This window comes from Camelus ferus, chromosome 18 (genome assembly GCF_009834535.1).
Source record: "Camelus ferus isolate YT-003-E chromosome 18, BCGSAC_Cfer_1.0, whole genome shotgun sequence".
Lineage (NCBI taxonomy): Eukaryota > Metazoa > Chordata > Mammalia > Artiodactyla > Camelidae > Camelus > Camelus ferus.
Genome location: NC_045713.1, coordinates 7,146,423 through 7,166,697, shown reverse-complemented (window position 1 = coordinate 7,166,697; position 20,275 = coordinate 7,146,423). Strand labels below are relative to the sequence as shown.

General features: G+C 50.6%; 2 protein-coding genes across 6 annotated transcripts; one reads left to right on the top strand and one right to left on the bottom strand.

The window, feature by feature from the left end:
• The first annotated feature begins 9,601 nt into the window (after positions 1-9,601).
• On the top strand, positions 9,602-12,391 carry COPS6 (COP9 signalosome subunit 6). 2 transcript variants are annotated; one of them, XM_006181246.3, is made up of 10 exons: positions 9,602-9,755; positions 9,968-10,093; positions 10,304-10,435; positions 10,781-10,869; positions 10,968-11,030; positions 11,370-11,417; positions 11,494-11,608; positions 11,701-11,793; positions 11,890-11,990; positions 12,130-12,391. In XM_006181246.3, the coding sequence occupies exons 1-10, from the start codon at positions 9,617-9,619 to the stop codon at positions 12,268-12,270; spliced, it is 1,047 nt and encodes a 348-aa protein (XP_006181308.2). In that variant the 5' UTR covers positions 9,602-9,616; the 3' UTR covers positions 12,271-12,391. The 2 variants fall into 2 exon arrangements, with proteins under 2 accessions (XP_006181308.2, XP_014411826.2); XM_014556340.2 differs by having other exon boundaries at positions 9,630-9,755; positions 9,971-10,093.
• A 374-nt stretch (positions 12,392-12,765) lies between these two features.
• On the bottom strand, positions 12,766-20,175 carry MCM7 (minichromosome maintenance complex component 7). Of its 4 annotated transcripts, none has more exons than XM_032459728.1 (15): positions 20,020-20,175; positions 18,727-18,803; positions 18,242-18,406; positions 17,949-18,073; positions 17,695-17,875; positions 17,257-17,394; positions 16,797-16,946; positions 16,482-16,596; positions 16,268-16,399; positions 15,974-16,057; positions 15,307-15,700; positions 14,959-15,042; positions 14,212-14,380; positions 13,333-13,442; positions 12,766-13,145 (listed from the first exon to the last, which is right to left on the bottom strand). In XM_032459728.1, the coding sequence occupies exons 1-15, from the start codon at positions 20,048-20,050 to the stop codon at positions 12,944-12,946; spliced, it is 2,157 nt and encodes a 718-aa protein (XP_032315619.1). In that variant the 5' UTR covers positions 20,051-20,175; the 3' UTR covers positions 12,766-12,943. The 4 variants fall into 4 exon arrangements, with proteins under 4 accessions (XP_032315619.1, XP_032315621.1, XP_032315620.1 ...); XM_032459730.1 differs by lacking the exon at positions 20,020-20,175 and adding an exon at positions 19,466-19,509 and having other exon boundaries at positions 12,784-13,145; XM_032459729.1 differs by lacking the exon at positions 20,020-20,175 and adding an exon at positions 19,333-19,411 and having other exon boundaries at positions 12,784-13,145.
• Between the last annotated feature and the right edge of the window lie 100 nt (positions 20,176-20,275).

Genomic DNA, 20,275 nt, shown 5'->3' with positions numbered 1-20,275 from the left:
CACAGCCACTCAGGTCTGCAGATGCAACAAACCTAACTCTCCGGTGACTTCAGTCTAAGGACAGTAATTTAACCAATGTCAGTAAAATATGGTATGCGCTCAGAAAAGTGACAAAGAGCGGGGCCTGTAGGGCGGTGAGAAGACTTTCCAGAAGTGATTCAGGCTGTTGAAGGGAAGAAGGAGAGCTCTCCCCAGTGGCAGCAGCCAGTGCAAAAGGCCTGAGGCATGAAAGAACAATTTCCAGGTAACAAAACTTGAGGGTAGCCTGAGAGGTGTGAGTGTGTGACCAACACCAGTCTTTCTAGACCCAGTGAGAATTTGAGCAAATAGCTGGAATAGCCAAGCCACTAAATAAAAATTCCAACCCCCAACCCCCAAAGAAAAATGGGCATTTTTTTTCTTTCTCTCTTTTCACTTCCTTATTCTTCCACTCCTCCTCCAAGACAAGAACAAGATGAAGAAGAAGGCAGTGGCAAGGAGAGGAGGGAAGGATAGAAGCAGAGTGAACCTCCTGGAAGTGGGGTTGTGTGTTTCCTAGAAATTCACCTAATGGCAGCCCTCAGGAAACAGCTCTCAGGTGCCCAGCATCCTCAATACAATCAACTCTGTTACTCTGGGGCCTAGAGGTCAATTTGCAGCTTGCCATTTGTATTTGCCCCAGAACCCAGCTGTCTAGTTAATTCCCAACAAGTTCTCAAAAGCCTTGCTATTAATGATTATTCTTGGGTCTGTGGTCTCTGAAGTTCCATGAGTCATGCAGAAGATGCCCAAGGCAGTCTACCAAGGCGAGGAATAAAACATTTAAACTTCCATATAGCTTTTATAAATAAATAACTAAATAAATAACTAAATAAATAAATAAATAAAAACTCAGCCATGAAAAATAATGAATTAAAGTCATTTGCATCAACATGGATGGACCGAGAGATTCTCATACTAAATAAAGTAAGTCAGAAAGAGAAAGACAAATACCACATGATATCAATTATATGTGGAATCTAAAAAAATGATACAAACGAACTTATTTGCAAAACAGAAACAGATTCACAGACATAGAAAACAGACTTCTGATTACCAAAGGGGAGAGGGAGGAGGGATAAATTTGGATTTGGGGATTAAGAGATACACTACTATATATAAAAGATAACAAGCACCTACTGTATAGCACAGGAAACTATATTCAATATCTTGTAATAACTATAATGGAAAATAATCTGAAAAAGAATATATATATATATGTGTATAACTGAATCACTTCGCTGTACACCTGAAACATTGTAAATCAACTATATTTCAAAAAACAGTAGATGCCCAGATGCAAAAGTGATGAAACAATCTGCCATAAAATAAGATGCAGCTGTTACTTTTCAACCAGATTAGAACAAAATTGTATCTATTTTTCTCAGAATTCCACAGGAATTCATCTTTCAAGCCAGCTAGGTCTAGAATTTCTTTTTGGGAGGATTTTTTGATTCCTGATTGAATTTTTGAAGATTGTAAGACTATTCGTATTTTTACTTCTTCTTGAATCGGGTTCGGTAAGTAAATTTTTTCCTGTGTATTTATCTTTTTCATCTAAAATCTCTACTCTACTGGAATGATATTGTTTGTAAGATTATCTTATCTTTGAAATATCTAATTTTGAGCAGTTTTCAAAGTCTATTCTGTGGACCTGTGTGGGTCTTTGAGACCAGGTGGTCTGGGCAGTCAAAACTATTTTCATAAGATAGATTTTTCATTATTGTTTTATTTTGAAATAATTATAGATTCACAGTAAGTTTAAAAAGAAGTACAAAGAAGCCCCGTGTGCTCTTCACCCAGTTTCCCCCAATGGTAACATCTTAATTACCATAACAAAATCAGGAAGTTGACATTGGTACAATCCACAAACCTTACTCAGATTTTGCCAGTTTTATGTGCAGTGTGTGTCTAAAGTTCTATGCAATTTTATCAAGTGAAGACTTGTGTATCAACTCCATAATCAAGATACACACCTCCTCCACCACCACAAACATCCCCCTTGCTACACTCTTACAGTCACACCCATCTCTCTCCACATCCTCCCACCCAGTTCCTAACCCCTGGCAACCTCTAATCTGTTCTCCATCTCTGTTATTTTGTCATTTTGAGAATGTTATATAAATGGAATCATACCTACTGTTTGTAGCCTTTTGAGTTTTGCTTTCTTCACTCAGTATGATTATGGATGTTTCAGGATAGTTTTTGTTTTGTTTTGTTTTTTGTCTTTTCCACTGTGTTGACATTTGCAGGGATGCTACAAAAGCAATGGTGGGTGAAACTGCTCACACTGTAGTACAAATTCAGGCAGTGGCACCAGACAGAACTATTATAGTCTTTATTGTCATACATTCTTTTTAAAAAAATCCAGTTTCATATAAGAATATCCTTGATGAGGGGAGGGTATAGCACAGTGGTAGAATGCCTGCTTAGCATGCAGGAGGTCCTGGGTTCAATCCCCAGTACCTCCATTAAAATAAATAAGTAAGTAAATAAATCTAATTACCACCCCAAGACAAAAAACCAAACCAAAAATAAATAAATTATTTTTTAGAAAAGAATATCCTTAGGAGGGAGGGTATATAGCTCAAGTGGTAGAGCACATGCTTGGCATGTACAAGGTCCTGGATTCAATCCCCAGTACCTCCTCTAAAAATAAATAAGTAAACCTAATTACCCCCCCAAAAATAAATAATAATAAAAAAGAATATCCTTGATGAAGCAGTAAAAATATTAATTTCATTTAAAAAATAGTAAGCCTTATCAACAGTCAGTAGACGGAAGGGTACTGGTGGCCTTCTGTGGCTATTGGGTCAGACTGTAGCTGTCTTCAGACAAGGATTTGAGGACCCTAGGGAGGAGGGTGGGGATGGGGGATGGATAACACACAGATCTTCACAACGAGCGTGTGGAGACAGCTAGTTCTGTGAGGATCCATTCCCAGATCCTTATTTTCTATCTTATTCACCTTTAAAACTGCTCTCCTGGAAAACACCGCCGTGGCTGGACAACTCTCTTTCTGGGTCGCCTTCCCCACCTGGCAGAAGATACTCAGGTTTCTCACCCCCAAATGTAGAGTGGTGCACAGCCCTGGAGTGTCCAAACTTCCGGGGTACCAAACAAAAGGATGCCTTTGAAATCTTGCTGCCAATATTGAGCAGGTGAGCAAATCCTTTGTGATTCAAGTGCAAGGCAGGCGTGTATGGACAGTCACCTTTGGCCAGTGCTGCAGAAGCCAGTGGCCTGAATATCCACCGGGCTGGACTCGCAACCCAGCTGCAGTGTGTAGTTCCTGGTAGTAAGGAGAGGGTGCTGAGCACAGGGGTGGCCGGGGTGCCAAGGACTGCGGGGTGAAATACAGCAACATGCATGGGTGCAGAAAGAAAGGGGCCCCTGGGCTGAGGTGTTTACAGGAAGCCAGGAGGTGCCAGCAGGAGGCAGGGGGCAGTAGTGAATCTTAGGTGCCGACCCTGGAGCCAGAGGCCAAGGAAGGAGAAGACTGAGGGTTCAGGTTCCCCTCTGCTGCCTTCACCATGTCCTGCAGACTCGCTTCCCTCTCCTGCAGCCTTGGCTGGAGGATTAGCGTGGTCTCCTGCTGCTGGTCATTGTAACCCCTGGCAAACATATCAGATTTCTTGGTCCTTGTCCCTGTAGGGGAAGAGGTGTCTGAATTCAACAAATGCTTCTACACCCGTATAACGCTGCAGGAATTGATGGCTTGTATCCTGCACTTTTCCACTCCCTTAAGTGTTAGAGGGGATTTTCCTATTCAGGGACTGCTCTGTGTAGAGGGTGACAGTGGGACATGGAGATCACTCCCCAATCCACCTTCCTTTCACCTCCAGGAGGGTCCAACAGGAACACTAAAGACTGCAAAGCAAGAAAGGGAAATCACAGCTTCACTTAAAAACCCCATTGCTGCCCGTCCACGGCTCGGTGCAACAGCGCCACCTGCTGGCCCAGCTGCAGGGTACCTCTGCCGCGGAAGAGCTCGAGACCCAGGAGGCTTGGTAACTCTCCAGCCTGATAGCCTCATTTTGGGGTGAATCAAGTCAAACCTGACAGTTAACAAGATGGGAAGAGCCTACAAGACTCGCTAGTCAAGCGGAAATGGTATGTTTAAAAGCACAGCCTGGCCCTAGAAGGGCTTTCCATGAAAAAGCAGTCGTTTCTGCTCTGGGAGAAACCACCCCGAACAAAGTTGTGGCTCCGTGGAGACTGGGCTTGGTTCGCTGATGGCTTAGTGCAGCTGAACCCTGATGGGCGCGCTGGGGGGCTGCCGCGGCCCAACCTCAGGGCCAGCTATGTAAAACCGAAAGTGGACATCACTGCCCTGCTCAGTGAGCAGAAGTCAAGGCCATTCTCATCACGAGTCTGACCAGCACTCCCCCTCATGTGCTTTGTTAAATTTTACCGACTTGGGCTGCTAGCCAATGGCCTGGTTGCTTGGTTCACTTGGAAGACGACAAAGGTGGAAGATTAAAGACACAGCCGTTGGGGTGGTGAACAATGGAAACACACCTTGGTTCTGTCTGACAGTTGGGTCATTCATGTGGGTGCCCACGGGGGGACTGGTCTTTAATAAAACTCACAGGCTCCAAGCTGCTGATCAAGCCTGCATCGCCAGCGCGGAGGCTCCCTCCTGCTCCTGGTAATTGACTCCACTGAACCTCTGACACCCGCTAGGGGCTCTGTTGGTGCCAGTATCACTGTTCCAGCACAGTCAGCTGACTCAGGCCACATCATTCTGGCCCTCGAAAGTAAACAGTGTCATGTTTCAGGCTTTGCAGACCCTCTGCAATCCGACATCAGTGCACCTTTTATTTTATTACAGAAGCCACTCAACAGTGGACCAGTCGTCAAGGTGCTGGATGAACATTCTACATTCCCACCCTCAGCATCTGGGTGCCGAGCACTGGAACGGCCCCCTTCAGATCAGCTCTGCCTCCCTTGCCTCCTCCTGGTCCACACACCTTAGTGAGGCAGCCTGATCACTGAATGTGGCCATCCCCTGAAAGTGTTCGTGTCCTCTTGGTCAGCCACTTCTCGGTTAATGATCAGTAGAAAGGGATGGGGAGTGCTCTAGACTTATTTTGAAAATTAAAGATTCTGCCCTGACCATTTGTTGGTACAACACTTCTAATGGCGATTCCAGGCCAACCTGGCTGGTCATCTCTGAGTACAGCCCAGCCAGAAAGAAGCCTAGGGAATTCCAACTCAACTCTGGCCCAGCCACCAAGATTCTCTTGTTGGATTATAATATGGTTCTGGATCACTTAATTGAAGACACTTTTCTCTCCAGCTCCCCTATAGTGGTCCACGCATACTGCAGCTGACAATAAAAATGGCCCCCGAGATATCTGGGTCCTAATCCTTAGAACCTGTGAATATGGTAAAAGCGATCTTGCAGATATGATTAAATTAAGGATCTTCAGATGGGGTGATTATCCCAGTGGGCACTAAATGTAATCCCAAGTGTCCTTACAAGAGGGTGGTAGAGAGCCATTTGACCACAGAGGGCAATGTGATCATGGGAATAGAGGGAGAGATTTAAAGACGCCGCTAAAATATTGGGTTTGAAGATGAGGAAGAAGCCATGAACCAAGGAATGCAAGGAATGCGGTTCTAGAAGCTGGTAAAGACATCAAAAGGGATTCGCCCCTGGAAGGAATGTGGCCCTGCAGACACCTTGCTTTCAGATCAGTGGAAACTATTTCAGACTCTGACCTCCAGAACTGAAGCCAATAAATGTGTGATGTTTTAAGCCACGAAGCCTGTGTTGGAAAACAAATACACACACCAACGTGGAGGATGTGATAAGTCTGTAAATTTTGTCAAAAACGCTTTGTCACTCACCCTGACCCTTCTGAACAGAAGGACTGGAAATAGGGGATAAGGAGGAAAGAAGTCGTAGTTGCTGAGATGTGAGATACCCATTTTTGTGGCCGCGGAAGGAGAACGGCCCGGCAGCTGGAGAGGGAACACCGCAGACCCTAGGAGGCTTGGGGAGGGCAGGGTCACTGGGTGCTGCTTTGTCATCTGGACCCAGCACCACCGCAGCCTGGCGAGATCATCTCCAGGTCTGCCCAAGTGAAGCAGCAGTTTTGACTGGCGGCCTGACCCGCCGCTGGGTTTGCCGGTGCCCAACTGTCCTGCTGTGCCTGGTGCCCTGGGTGCCATGGTGATGGAAACTCCTTAACGTGATCATCCCCCTCCTGCCATATGTGAACAGACATGTGGACCTGCACCACCTTGTCTCAGGCCGACTGATTGAAATTCATGGGCTTCTCCTGAGGCCCAAACGCCCTGGTGTCAGCAAATCCTGTTCACTCTACTTTCAAAATATATCCTGATTGTGTGCTGTCCAGGGCAGCGGGGTGGGGGGGACAAGTGGGGACTGAAACCCAGCTTAAGCTCCAGAATGAATGTCTTTTTATTTCCTTTCCTTTTCTTTTTTTCTTTCTTCCTTTCTTTCTCTTTTTGAGAACTTTTAAGATTTATTCTCTTAGCCGCTTTTAAATATGCATTATAGTTTTATTCACTATAGTCACTAAGGCTGTCTCTAATTGTGGATGGGGGCATGTGGATAGCTGTGGGCCTGAGCCACCTCCCACCTCTGCCTCTGCTGCCCTGGTCCAAGGCTTGGTCATGTCTCACCTGGATTAGGACAACAGCTCCAGTGTTCCTGGCTTCTGACTTCTCTCCCTGCCTTCTAACCTCCAGGCATCAGCCTGGGTGATCCTTCAAGACTTAAGTCAAATCCTGTCATGCCTCTGCTCAGACTTCACCCAGACTGAGAGCCAAGGTCCTTGTAATGGCCAGCAAGGCCTCACGTGGTCTGAGCCTGTTACTCCCCCCCCCCCCCCCAACTCCAGCCCTTGAGTTTCTGTTTAATCCTGGAACACACTGAGCAGTGTCCTGCCTGAAGATCTCTGCACTTGTTCCCTCTGTTGGGAATACCTTCCACCCAGGTAGCCTCACACTTTGCTTCCTTGCTCCCTTCGGGTCTTCCCTTCCATGTAGAATAGCAATCCTCCAATCCCTCTTCAAATCCTACTGTAGGCTGTTGTCTGTTTCCTACAAGTAGAGTGTAAGTTCCATGAAGTCAGAGCTTTGTTTTGCTCAGTGCTGCATCCCCAGCTAAGGGATGAATGATGGATGGATGGATAACCACTGACCTCAGAGAGGCACTTTCTCAGCGACACCACACACTCAAAGCAATCGGTGAGCAGCCTGGGCTGGTCTCCTGAAGGCCTGCATTTCAGTCTTCAGTATCTTTTCTTTCTCTTTTTTTTTTTTTGGCAGGGGAGGTAATTAGCATTATTTATTTATTTTAATGGAGGTACTGGGGATTGAACCCAGGACCTTGTGCAAGCTAAACACGTACTCTACCACTCAGCTATACCCTCCCCCTCCGTTTTTCTTTTTAAATTGGGGTACAGTTGATATAGAACATTGTATTAGTTTCAGCTGTACAATATAATGATTCAATATTTGTATATAGTACAAAAATGGTCACAAGAATAAGTCTAGTTTACATCCACCACCATCCATAGTTACTTTTTTTTCTTGTGATGAGAAGTTTGAAGATGTACTCTCTTAGCTTTCACATATGCAGTACGGTATTGTCAGCTCTAGCCCCCATGCTGTACCTCGCTATCTTTTCTTTGCAGACTCTCTGAACAGACCCTCTGCTCTATTCCCCACCAGCTCAGTAACCTCCACCCTATGGAAGGAAAAGTTAACAAAACAACAAAATGATACATGATGCTGAGTTTTGTGGGAAGGGTGAAAAACAGTGGGATAGCTGCTTTAACACCATTTCAGCTTGAGGTTTTAATGGTGGTGGTTGCTGTTTTTCTTTTTTTGAGAAAAACTTTTTTTCATTGAAGTACAGTCACTTACAATGTGTCAATTTCTGGTGTACAGCACAATGTCCCAGTCATGCATATACCTACATATATTCATTTTCATATTCTTTTTCCTTAAAGGTTATTACAAGATATTGAATATAGTTCCCTGTGCTATACAGAAGAAATTTGTTTTTTAATCTGATGATAGTTTTTTGTACTTTATTTATTTATTTATGATTGTAGTTTTTTTTTTTTAAAATACAATGCACTTTTAGGAACTGCTCAGTGAGCTTACTTCCAAAGCATGTATAAACAACTGATTCAAAGTCATCTAAATTTCACAGTAACCACTGTTTCATGAGTTGTATAATTATCTGAACAATGTTTCAAAAGCATTTGAAACAACAGAAAGACAGAGGAATTCTTTAATGAGTGAAACAGCAAAGCAAACTATCCGTTTTAGGAGCAGAATAATTCTTTTAGCCTTCAATCTAGCTGAGAAGCATTATACTCCTTGGAAGCTGCCTGTTATTTAAAAGAGATACGTACTTCTGATCTAATTTTTCTCCTAAGTGAGGTTCTTTCATAACCCTCTCAGTTGACTGGGAGGTTTTTCACTCATTGGGGATTGGAATGAGAGAAAAATCTTTCTTAACTTCTTTTGGCCAGAAGACCTCCCTCTCTGCAGGATTAGGTCCCTTCCTTTGAGAGTTGCTGGCACTTTAACTTCCCTTCATCCAGGCTCCTAAATGGAGAGATTGCATAATTCACATGTCACCATTATCACCAGAAGATACCTCCTGGGACCTGCTAGTTCTGGGCCCAGAGTAGGCTCTACAGGATCAAAGTATAGGTCCCTGCCTGTTCTTTGGGAACTAACACTTTGGGTGCGGTGCACACAGGCACTTAAAGAGCCAGCCAAATCGTATGGGCAACAAGTCGGGGTAAAGGCAGTGGGTACAACTGCTTGGGTGGAGGAGTGGGGAGAGGGCAAGAGTGGGCTAGGTTTGCTAGGTCTTGAAAGACTGATGGCTAGAGAGGGTAGAGGGAGTTTAGTTGTGGGGTGGGGGTGGGGAGGTTAGAAAATGCTGGGGTTGTTCCTAGTGCTGTAGGTAATACAGTGTTCGGAAGGAGGCAAGATAGGCTGTGTGGACGGAGCCACTCAAAACCAACTTCCACCGCAAACCATTCCTTCACTCAAAAATCATTTCATTTCGGTACCCATGTGTCAGGCACCGTGTTTGGTCACAAGGGTTACAGTGATGAAGGCGACACAAGGCCCTTAAGTAGGAATGAGTGACGGGTGTGAAAGAGACAGACGTGAGGGCCCGTCAGCCACAGAGGTGTGGCTGAAGCACGGGGACGAAGGGGCAGGAAAGCAGAGGCCAGGGCCGGCGGGCAGGCGGGGCTGGGTCATGCAGGGCCCTGCAGGCCGTGGTGTGGTTAGGAGTTTGGGTTTTATTCTGAGGGCAGCAACATGACGTTTCATTCATTCTGCCACAGCCTTAGGAACTCTGCAGTCTTACCGCAGTTGTACTGACGAGGACGATCAGGGCGGGGTTAAGTAATTCGTTCCACGTCAGCTGCAGGCGAGAGGGGCTACGACAGATCGGCGCCGGGGCCTCGCGGGCCCCGCGGGCCTCGAGCTCTACCCGCCCCGGGCGTCTCGCGCCACCCGCCGGCGTCGGGCGGAACTGCGGGCGCTGCCCAGCGTCCGCGCAGCTCGCACTGCGGCGACAAGGAGCATGCGCCGCTGCCGTACGGAAGCCGGGAGGGAGGGGGCGGGGCCGACGCTGGCGGGCGCGGGGAAAATGGCGATGGCGGCGGCGGCGACTGCGGCGAACGGGACCGGAGGGAGCAGCGGCATGGAGGTGGATGCAGCAGGTAACGGGCCCCCCGGAGGCAGCTTCTGGAGACGCCTTTCGAGGCCCATCACGGCCTTCCTCGACTCCCGGGAGAAGTCAGGAGGGCGGGTCAGCGACGAGCTCTCTGGGATAACTTGCGGGAGGGATGTATGGCCCGGACTCCGCCGTCTCCCACTCTCATTTCCCGGGAGGAACGTGGGACCCGGACTGTCACCTCCTCTTTCTCCTTAGTAGTCCCCAGCGTGATGGCCTCCGGAGTAACTGGCAGTGTTTCGGTCGCTCTTCATCCCCTCGTCATTCTCAACATCTCAGACCACTGGATTCGCATGCGCTCCCAGGAGGGGCGGCCTATGCAGGGTGAGTGTTGGGTACAATTCTCTAGCCTCCTTTTCTTGATCACCTCCCCCAAATAGTAGCGTTTTCCCCTTCCTTTACTGAAGCCAGTTCCTCCTTCGCAAATCGCCGTTTCCCTGGTACTTGGCTCGCCTGACCTCAGACCCTCGGGCTTGAATGGTTGGGGAGTTTCGGGATGCCTTGCCCTCACCTCTATGTGTTCTCTCCCCTTAGTGATTGGGGCTCTGATCGGGAAGCAGGAGGGCCGAAACATCGAGGTGATGAACTCCTTTGAGCTGCTGTCCCACACCGTGGAAGAGAAGATTATCATTGACAAGGAATATTATTACACCAAGGAGGAGCAATGTGAGAAGGGAATGGAGGTGGGGGAAGGAGTGGGAGTTAAAAAACACACACACACACACACAAAAACAAAGTGGATGGAGAGGATTGGGGAAAAAAAACAAAACAAAAAAACAACAGAATAGGACCAGAGCGGAGGAAAAGTGAAGGGCAAGTAGAGACCTTAGAAAAAGAACACATTCTGTTATTCCCCACAAAGTAAGGAGTCAGAGAAGACAAGATAGAAGAGATTAATTATTCTAAATTGAGCCAGGATGGGGAGGGGAGAAGCTGCTAAAAATACACCAGGAGCTTCAAATCAAGGATGGTTTAAAGAAATGCTGTGTTCTCTGGCCCCTTCCTCTCCAGTTAAACAGGTATTCAAGGAGCTGGAGTTTCTGGGTTGGTATACCACAGGGGGGCCGCCTGACCCCTCCGACATCCACGTCCATAAGCAGGTACACATGCTCACACGTGTGCATGCTGGGGCAGAGAAGAGGGGACGAGGGGAAGAAGATGGGCCTTGACACGCGTGTGCATCGTCCCCGTCTTCCAGGTGTGCGAGATTATTGAGAGCCCTCTGTTTCTCAAGTTGAACCCTATGACCAAGCACACAGATGTGAGTAATGCTGACCCTGTGCCCGTGCCCGCTTTGGCCTGCTTGTCCATCACCATGCCTGTCTTTTAGTCTCATCCCCTGTTATCTTTTACTGTATTGCATCTCCTGCTGAATCAAGTCTCTGCCCTGCAGTTTACCAGCTGTGTGACTTTCGGTTTGTCATTTAACCTCAGCTGCATTTCCCTCATGTATAAAATGGGATAATTCCTACTCCACTGGGTCCTTAGGAAGATTAGATGAGAAAATTATTAATGTGAAAGGGCCAAGCCCAGTTTGGGGCTCTTAGAATAGATTCTGGTGCATTTATGTTACTAAGAGCTGTTCTCCATCTCTTTACAGCTTCCTGTCAGCGTTTTTGAGTCTGTCATAGATATAATCAATGGAGAGGTAATGCCCTGCCCTTCAATGCTCAGATCCTACTCCTGGCGTTTCCTGTGTTTGACTCTCCCCATGTGCCCTGTAGGCCACGATGCTGTTTGCTGAGCTGACCTACACTCTGGCCACAGAGGAAGCCGAACGCATTGGTGTAGACCACGTGGCCCGAATGACAGCAACAGGCAGCGGAGAGAACTCCACTGGTAATGGAGGCCCGAGGGGCTTCCTTCGCAGTGGGGGTGGAAGGTGTGGCCGCCTGCCTGCTCAGCCTCAGCCTGTCCCTGTCCCCCTGCAGTGGCCGAACACCTGATCGCACAGCACAGCGCCATCAAGATGCTGCACAGCCGCGTCAAGCTCATCTTGGAGTATGTCAAGGCCTCTGAAGCGGGTAGGACAGGTGTCTCCCTGGCACTTGAACCACTTTTCCTCCCTCCTGGGGAAGTGACAGCATCCACATTAATGTGGCCCCTTATTGTGCCTTTAGGAGAGGTCCCCTTTAACCATGAGATCCTGCGGGAGGCCTATGCTTTGTGTCACTGCCTCCCGGTGCTCAGCACAGACAAGTTCAAGACAGACTTTTACGATGTGAGTGTGAAATGCAGGATGGGGAGGTGGGGCACACACCGTCACTTCTGCATGCGGGACACGGGACTCGGCTGGTCCCTGCGCATGCTGTGAGGGACTTGGAGCCCCTGGGGAACCAGTTCTTTCTGTTCCCCTGCAGCAATGCAATGACGTGGGGCTCATGGCCTACCTTGGCACCATCACCAAAACGTGCAACACCATGAACCAGTTCGTCAACAAGTTCAACGTCCTCTATGATCGACAAGGCATTGGCAGGCGGATGCGGGGGCTCTTCTTCTGAACAGAGGGTACTTGAAGGGGTGATGTGCAGGGGTAGGACAGCTGTCAAGGGGAAGGGTGCTACACTCCCTTTGGAGCAACCTGTCAATAAAAGGGGAGCAGCCCCTCAGCACCCCCTTTCAGTGGCTCTGTCCTCTCTGTTAGGTACCCACAGGCTTCTCAACTTGGATCTTAAAGCCTTGATCCTATTGGCACTGGGTATTGATTGCCAAGGGGGAGGTGTCTGTTACCACGTTGAGTGCTTACTACACTGTGAGGTATGTGCCTGAACCCCAGGGCACCTGCACCCTAGGAGGCAGAGATACTGGTGTCTTACTTTGAGGCTGGAGACACGAGTGGAGATCCAGTGTGAACAGTCTGCACGCTGGGACTTGTCACTCATTGCTGCGTCTCCACTGTCTGTAATGGTGCCTGACAGGTACAGTTAATTGAGTGGACGGAATAAGACAAGCATAAGGGGAACAAGATATGAATCTAGGAAACTCAAAATGGCCTGTTTTAACAATGGAAGGCAGCAAATCTACAAACACTTTATTAGCAAAGGAATGGGTAAAACAAGTGCAGTTTGAGAAAGAGGGGAGCCTCCTTTCCCCTCAAGAGCATCACTGGACCTTTAAGGGAAGGGGGGCTGGCATGGTGTGCAGAGCAGACTCCAGTGCCTCCCACGACTGGACTCAGACAAAAGTGATCCGTGTCCGGGCGGTGTTGACCTGCCAGACGTTTAGTTCCTCATACTCGTCTAGGGCCGCCTGGAACTGAGCAGGTGTGAAGCCACGAGATATACAGCGCTGCTCCGCCTCGGAAAACCGGACACTTCGGCCCTCTGAGACCAACTCACGGACCGTGGCAAATATCACATCTGCTGGTCTCTGGGTCCTGGAGGGAGCAAGCATGGGTATGTACGGTCAGGGTACAAGAATGCCCAGTATCAACGGAACAGCAGTGGTCAGCATTCAAAGTCTGAGACCAACATCAGAGACACGAGGATGCAGAAACCACAGGGATAAGCATTCTGCTCAACAAGGTCAAGGTGACTCCTGACATCCTTCATGAAGCCACTCACCTAGCTGTTTGCCCCTTGTCACCCAGAAGTGAGTCCTTGGACATCTCCATTAGCCTTATGGCTTCGTTCACATCTTCCTTCTCCACAGTGTCCACCATTCGCAGACGTGCCTAAGGGGAAGGTAGGGAGAGATGGGAACGGGAGGAGGGGGGTGGAATGAAGTCAGGGACCCCCCCCTCCAGTGTTAAAAGTTGGGCTACCCATGTGTGTCAACTCACAAACGAGCAGAGGCCCCCTCCCCTGCCCCCAAACATCCGCAGCGTGGGGCCGGCACTGTCAGACCGAGACAAGTGCAATGCCCAGGGCAGCGGCCAGCAATTGCCCAAGTCTCCGCCTCTCAACACTGGCCAGTCCCGGTGTTCAGCTGTCCTGTGAGGGAGACCAGACCCTTCTGAACTCCACTGGGCTCCCCTCCACGACAGATGGAGCCTGGGGAGCTCAGCCAAGAAGGCGCCTGGCAGAGAGGCTGTGTCCCGGGGGCTCGGGAAGTGCTAGCTCAGCAGTAGGTCAGGCAATCACACTACCTGCACGAACAGCACTTTGGAGCCCCCAGGACGAAGGTCCAAGATGGGACTGCAGAAACGAAGGTTTCTAGCACAGGATCTAGGACACACGGAGCGAGATTAGCCCCACCCACCCCTCGGAGAGGTGTGCGAAGCAGGGAGCAGGCCTTCCCCTCCACAGCCGCTGTGCGTGCCCTGCTGGAGCAGCAAGTACCCACAGTGCGGTAGCACGGACAGGACCACTATCTGCACTGTCAGCACTTTAGCCCCGGCAGGGCCTGAGTGGGAGGGAGGCGGCAACGAGAGGACGTGTTACGGCAAGTGCCCAGGAAGGGCCAAAACGGCCCACCCTCCAGCAGAACCGACAGGCGCTCACCAGAGCAGTGGACAGGCGCAGGATGGCCAGCAGAGTCCGGGCGGACGTGTAGGTGGCGTCCTTACTGGCCCACGCCTCTCGCCTCATCTCCACGTAGGCTGCCGTGATGTAGTCCGCCAGAGACTCTGGCACCGTGGGCTGCTTCTCCCGGCACATAGCTATGTAACGCCTGTGGGGGAGGTTTGTGGGGAAGCAGAAAAGAGATAGGAAGAGGATGTTTGTTCTGCCTAAGTTTTCCACTGAAGAAAACTCTTGGGGGTGGGGGTACTTTTAAGTAGGAAAGACAAATCAGTGGATGATTATTCGCTTGCTTAAATATTTAACACTGATTTCTCCAAAGGGCCCCCTCCCCTGAACATGTGACATGGCCAAAGGAAACGAGTATATCTTGTTAACTTCAAGAGAACAGGTAAAAGGGAAGGAAAACTTGAAGAATCACTGGGAGCCCTTCGACAGACTCCGTGGAGAAAAGTGACGTCAAGTATCCCAGCAGGACTCAACTTTGCCTCAAATCTGAACCTGCCTCAACCGAGGCAGGCAGGGGTGGAGATGGTGCGAAATGCGGGTTCTCTGCCACGGTCTTTCCTGTGGCCTGGCGGGGACCTAGACTCAACTGTCCTCAGACTCAGAACATACAGTAAATAGAAAGGGGGTGGGGTGAAGTGATAAATATAAACCCCTGAGATTGAAAGCTTCTCAAGAAACAACGCACATACGACGACTGGTGAAGTACACCAGTCCTCCTACCTCATGAGCTTCATGTCCAAAGGTTCAAACTGGGCTGGGGGCTGCCGGCTGTGCTGGTGCACGTAGGTGATGTGCTGGGCCAACCTGGGGAGAGGGGAGGCACATAGGAACACACTTTTTGGTGCTACACACAGCGCCCCAATTCCACATCCTCCTCCCTCAGCTCCTCATCCCAGCATGGCAGGGACATTTCCCAGGAAATGGTTATCAGCATTTCAGTCCTGACCCACCCTAAGAACAGTGGACCAGGCTCCGGTTTAAGAGAGGCAGGCTCTGGAGTTACAGTGAGGAGTCTTCCAATTTCTCCTCCCTCCCCAGAGACGTTACTGCCGAGCTGCATTCACCCACCGCAGGTCATTGTCTCGGTCAGGCCGGTCCTGGATCAGCCAGAGGAGGTCAAATCGGGAGAGCAGCGCAGCAGGAAGCTGTATGTTCTGCTCCAGGCTGCGGCGCGGGTTGTAGCGTCCGTAGGCAGGGTTGGCAGCAGCCAGGATGGAGCAGCGAGCATTGAGTGTTGTGAGAATGCCCGCCTTGGCAATGGAGACGGTTTGCTGCTCCATGACCTCGTGGATGGCCGTGCGGTCAGCCTCAGCCATTTTGTCAAACTCGTCAATGCAGCACACACCCTGGTCAGCCAGCACAAGGGCCCCGCCCTCTAAAGTCAGTTCTCCACTCACGGAATCTCTCAGCACGGCTGCCGTGAGCCCCACTCCGGAGGAGCCCCGGCCTGTCGTGTACTGGCCTGAACAAAGGGATCAGGAAGAGAGAAAAGCAGACAGGTTTAAGAAGAAAAAGAACAAGGGAGCAAGAATGGGGCAAAGGATAGAAAAACATGGGCCAGAGAGGTGAGACGTGTACTCAACTGCCCTACTGACCCAGCCAGGCCTTCCTGGGGCAGCTGCACGTCTTGGGGGTGGTGGCACTGACATCACCTTCATTCCCAGCCCTCCCCGAGGGTTGGAAATGTGATGGTCCCTGACCTCCGGTCTGCATCTCCCAAGGTCTAATTACTCACTGCGGGGGGCCAGGCGGTCGATGTAAGACAGGAGTTGAGACTTGGCCACACCAGGATCCCCCATCAGGCAGATGTTGATGTTGCCTGGAGGAGTAGCAGGAAGCTCCTTAGTGGCTATTCTTTTAATGCAAGTTCAAAAACAGAAAAGTATCTTTAAGGCCCGCCCCCCACACCCAGCACCATTTCTTCTAATCCTACCCTCCACCCGTTGAAGCCAAGATGCCAACTCTTATTCTGTGTCTTATGGGACACTGGTCCCTGTCATCCTTTGCCTTCCCAAACGCCTCTACTCACCCCTGATTTTCATGCCCCGAGGAGACTGGTCCACCCCGCCCACGAGCAGGAGCAGCAGTGCCTTCTTCACATCCTCGTGCCCATATATCTCGGGGGCAATAGAGGCTGCCAGCTTCTCATAGAAATCCTCCTCTGTGGGACAGTGAAGACTGAGTGTTTTCTGGGGGAACAACTGCTCAGAGACTCACATTCCCGCTTTCCCCCGACCCCTCACCTGCAATTTGCCTCAGCTCCTCCCTGCTCAGCTCTCCAGCTCCAGACTCATCCTCCTCACTCTTACTCATCTTCACAATCCGATGAGCTTCCAGGTAAGTTTCCGAGAGTAAACCCTTAGGCAGAAAAGCCAGGATGTGAAAGAGGTTCCTTTACCTTGCCCATCCACGTGAGTCCCTTAAGAGTTCCTGACAAAACCCTTCATTCTGTTTTGTTTGGTGTTTTGCTGCTGATAGTCTTCTCTGTGGGGGGTGGTAAGAGCGAGGGGATGGATGAGACGGGAACACCACATCTGCATTTTCACCTCCTTTCTTACCTGTACCACCTGTCGGAAGCCGGTACGCAGGATTGGCAAGAAGATACCGGTGACACTGACGTGGTCCCCAGGCTGAGCGATCCTTGTGTTCTCTCCTTCTACCAGCACCGTGATGCTGCGAGGGATGTTTCCCACGGGCACCTGGTCGCTCTGGGGGAGAAGGGTACACAAGGCCTCTGAGGACTAACCTTCCCTCCCTCAGCAGCGTTCCAGTCTTCCACTTCTTGGCATGCTCCGCCCCAGACAAGCTAAGGAGGAGGGAAGCTGAGCTCTCCTTTACCTCTTCCCAATTCAATCAGGAAGTTCCAGTTAACCCCTCCTCCTGCACTGGGGTACTCCCTGCCTCAACTCCTCCCTCTTTTGTTCTTTCTCTCTCCTACTCTGTGTGAGTGACCACAGGACTCAAGTGGCCTCTAAGCTCCCACTTCCCTGGGCCCTGGACCACACACCCCAAACTCACATGTTCTTGCATCTTCATCTCCTGGAATTTGATGAATTTGGAGCCCCGTGTCTGTAGATACAGCCGCCCTCCTGAGCGGTTGGTCTGGCACTCCTGGCTCGGGCACATTATCAGAGGCATGAAAGTGGGAGACTGGATCTAGGATGTCAAAAAGGAAGCACCAAAGTCAGAGCCCCTTATAGTCAGTCACTTGAAAAACATCTCTGTGGCAGATACCACGGAACTATCAAGAACGTCCTGAACTATTCTGGGTCAATATAAACAAACACAGAGAACACAAAATGGACAGGAAGACTATGCTAGAGATGATGAAAGGGGAAAACACAGGTGTGTTTCACAGTAAACAGCGAAAATGACAGATAAGAATCAACAGACAAAATTAATTCTTAGAAAACTAGCAAGAGTTCAGTGCATTCCCGTTCCTTGTTCCATACGTACCGGCTGGTAGGTCTCTGCCCCACACTGGTCACAAGTGTAAGTGGCCACCACCATCCTGGGTTTGACTTCAGAGACACGAGTGACAATTCCACGCACGGTTACCAATTTCCCCACAGAGTCAGCCCGTACTTCCCGGATCACACGAGGCTTATTACTGCTCGGGCCTTGAAAATACAGCTCGCTAAGGGGAAAACAGTCATTAGCTAGGTCCTGGAGAACAAATTCCCACACCCTTCCCCACCGAGACCACTCACAATCTGCGCATGAGTTCAGGAGGGTACTGGTTCTGGGGGCTCCGGGCTGCCCCAGGGTCCCGGCTCCGCTGCTCCATCATCAGCCGGTGCTCAATGTAAACGTCCAGGACATCTTTATTTACCACCTAAAGGAAGAGGGAGGGAGATGGGAAAAATGAGTGGCAGGACGGGGAAAGAGCACAAAGGGTGCCAGGCAGAAATCATTAGCCCCCATCCCTGCCAGCTCAGAAAACACTAGTATCCGAGAAGCCTCTTGACAGAAACTGAAGTTCCTTGCCCTACATTTTCCTCACCTCTCTCGCCTTGTACTGAGGCAGCAGCTCTTGGACAGCATCAGCAAAGAGCCTGGCATAGCGCTTGGTGTTCTCACAAATCGAGTCTACCAACTCAGGGTCATCCTCAGCCACATCATCTAGGTCTATGTACAATGCCACTTGCTCCCGATGAGCCAGTCGAACCTGGGGTAAGGAAGAGATAGCAACAGAGCCAGGTACACCATGCTCCCTGGTGTGCACACGCGAGAACCTGTCACTGTGAGCTCAGCACCCAAATTCCAGGCCCCCACAGGGGAGAAACAGCTGGTGAGACACAGCAATACTCACTTCTCAGCACCCCCAACTTCTAAAAACACCTTAATTATTGTGAATGTAGTGATACACAGGAACCAGGTATGCTGCTAAACTTGTCACAGAAAAGTGTACTTGCTAAAATAAACCAGGCCACCTCTTAAAGCTCCGTAAGCCACCATCCCATTCCCTTTACCTAACCTTGGACTTACCAACTGGTTTCCATACTTGAACTGCTTCTTGCCAAATTCATCCTGGTAAAACTCTTGTAGAAACTTCTTCACCTTCTCTATAACGTAAAACGTAAAATCATGAGGATCGACCTTTCTTTCGGTTTCCTTATCACAAACCCCTCTAGTAGAAATCTAAAAAACTCACTTTCTTTTAAAATGAGATCTACAAACCACTTAACGAGCATTTGAAAAAGCCTTAACGAGCATTTAAATAAGCCTAAGATAATTCTCCCCAAACTGGGCAGAACACCTTTTCACGAGTCCGTTTTTCTCTAGGGAAGAAGGGGCCCCTGGCAGTTCAGAGTAACACTCAACACCCTCCCGGCAGGGGAATCCCACTCTGCAGTAGTTGGAGATCTCAGTGCTCTTTCTCAAAGGCCTCCCGCACCTGGAAACACACTCAGGTCTCAAGGTCCTCAGCTCTTCTTCCGTGCGCATGATTCCCCTTTTCTTTCGGCCCCCCAAATCCTTGCTCTCACAGGGATCTCCGCCACCAGGCCCGTCCTGCGCCCCACCCCCTCTCCCGCCACTGCTTCCGCTCTTAGTAAACAAAGAAGCACATGGGCCCAGATGCTGCCGCCTCACCGCCCGGAATTCCTCCGCCCAGGGCGGGAGCCCGCCCGACGATTGGCCGGCTCGCCTAGGGCCACTCCGTCCTACCCCGCCATGTCTCCCCTCGGCCCCCAGCTAAGCCCCCCAGTTCCAGGCACGCCCCCACCCTCAGTGGCTCTCTCCGAGGCCACCGTGCGGAAGGACACTGTTTACACACGACACTCCCTCCAGCGCCGTCGCGCAACTTCCGCCCGCCTTCACTTCCGCTTGGAGGTTGGACTAACGCGGCCAATCCCCGCGCGCAGCGGCCCAGGCCTGCCCACCCCTAGGGCTTCGGCGAGTCTCGAGCAGACGCGAGAGCCCGAGTGCCTAACAGCGCGGAGGGCAGCGGACTGGAAGCGTCCAACGCTGAGCCTTAGACAGGGTCCCCTGAGGTCCTGGTCTCCGCCGGGCACGACCCTTCCCCCGGAGCCCCCCAGCTGGGGTGTCCGCTCCCCCACCACGACCCCCACTCCTTTCCTGGACACAGTTACCAGCTCTTCTCCGACTTCGGCGCCCCGTGCGCCTCCCAGACACCGTCTGCCTCAGCCCCGCCGCCTCCCAACCCTCCTTCTGGCCTCGCGCGCCGAGCCCGGCCCCTCCAGGACCCGAGCCGACACCAACAGGTGTTGGCCAAGAATACCCGCGCAGGGCGCCCCTCCCACACTTGCAGACCCTCACCTTTCTCGAGCGCGTAGTCCTTAAGGGCCATTGCTGCCGAGGGCAGTGCGGCAGCAGTTTGCAGGCTCAGACCTCTCACTGCCGGAGCAGCAAAGTACGCCCGCGCGGCGAACTGCGGCCGACCAACCGAAATTGGCGCGAAACGTCGCCTCCCACGTGACCAGCGCGGTGGCGTGCGGGCCAATCGGAGAGCAGGCCCTCTGCCCCTCCCACTCGCCACAGGCCCCAGCCTCAACCAATCACCGGGCGAACCTAG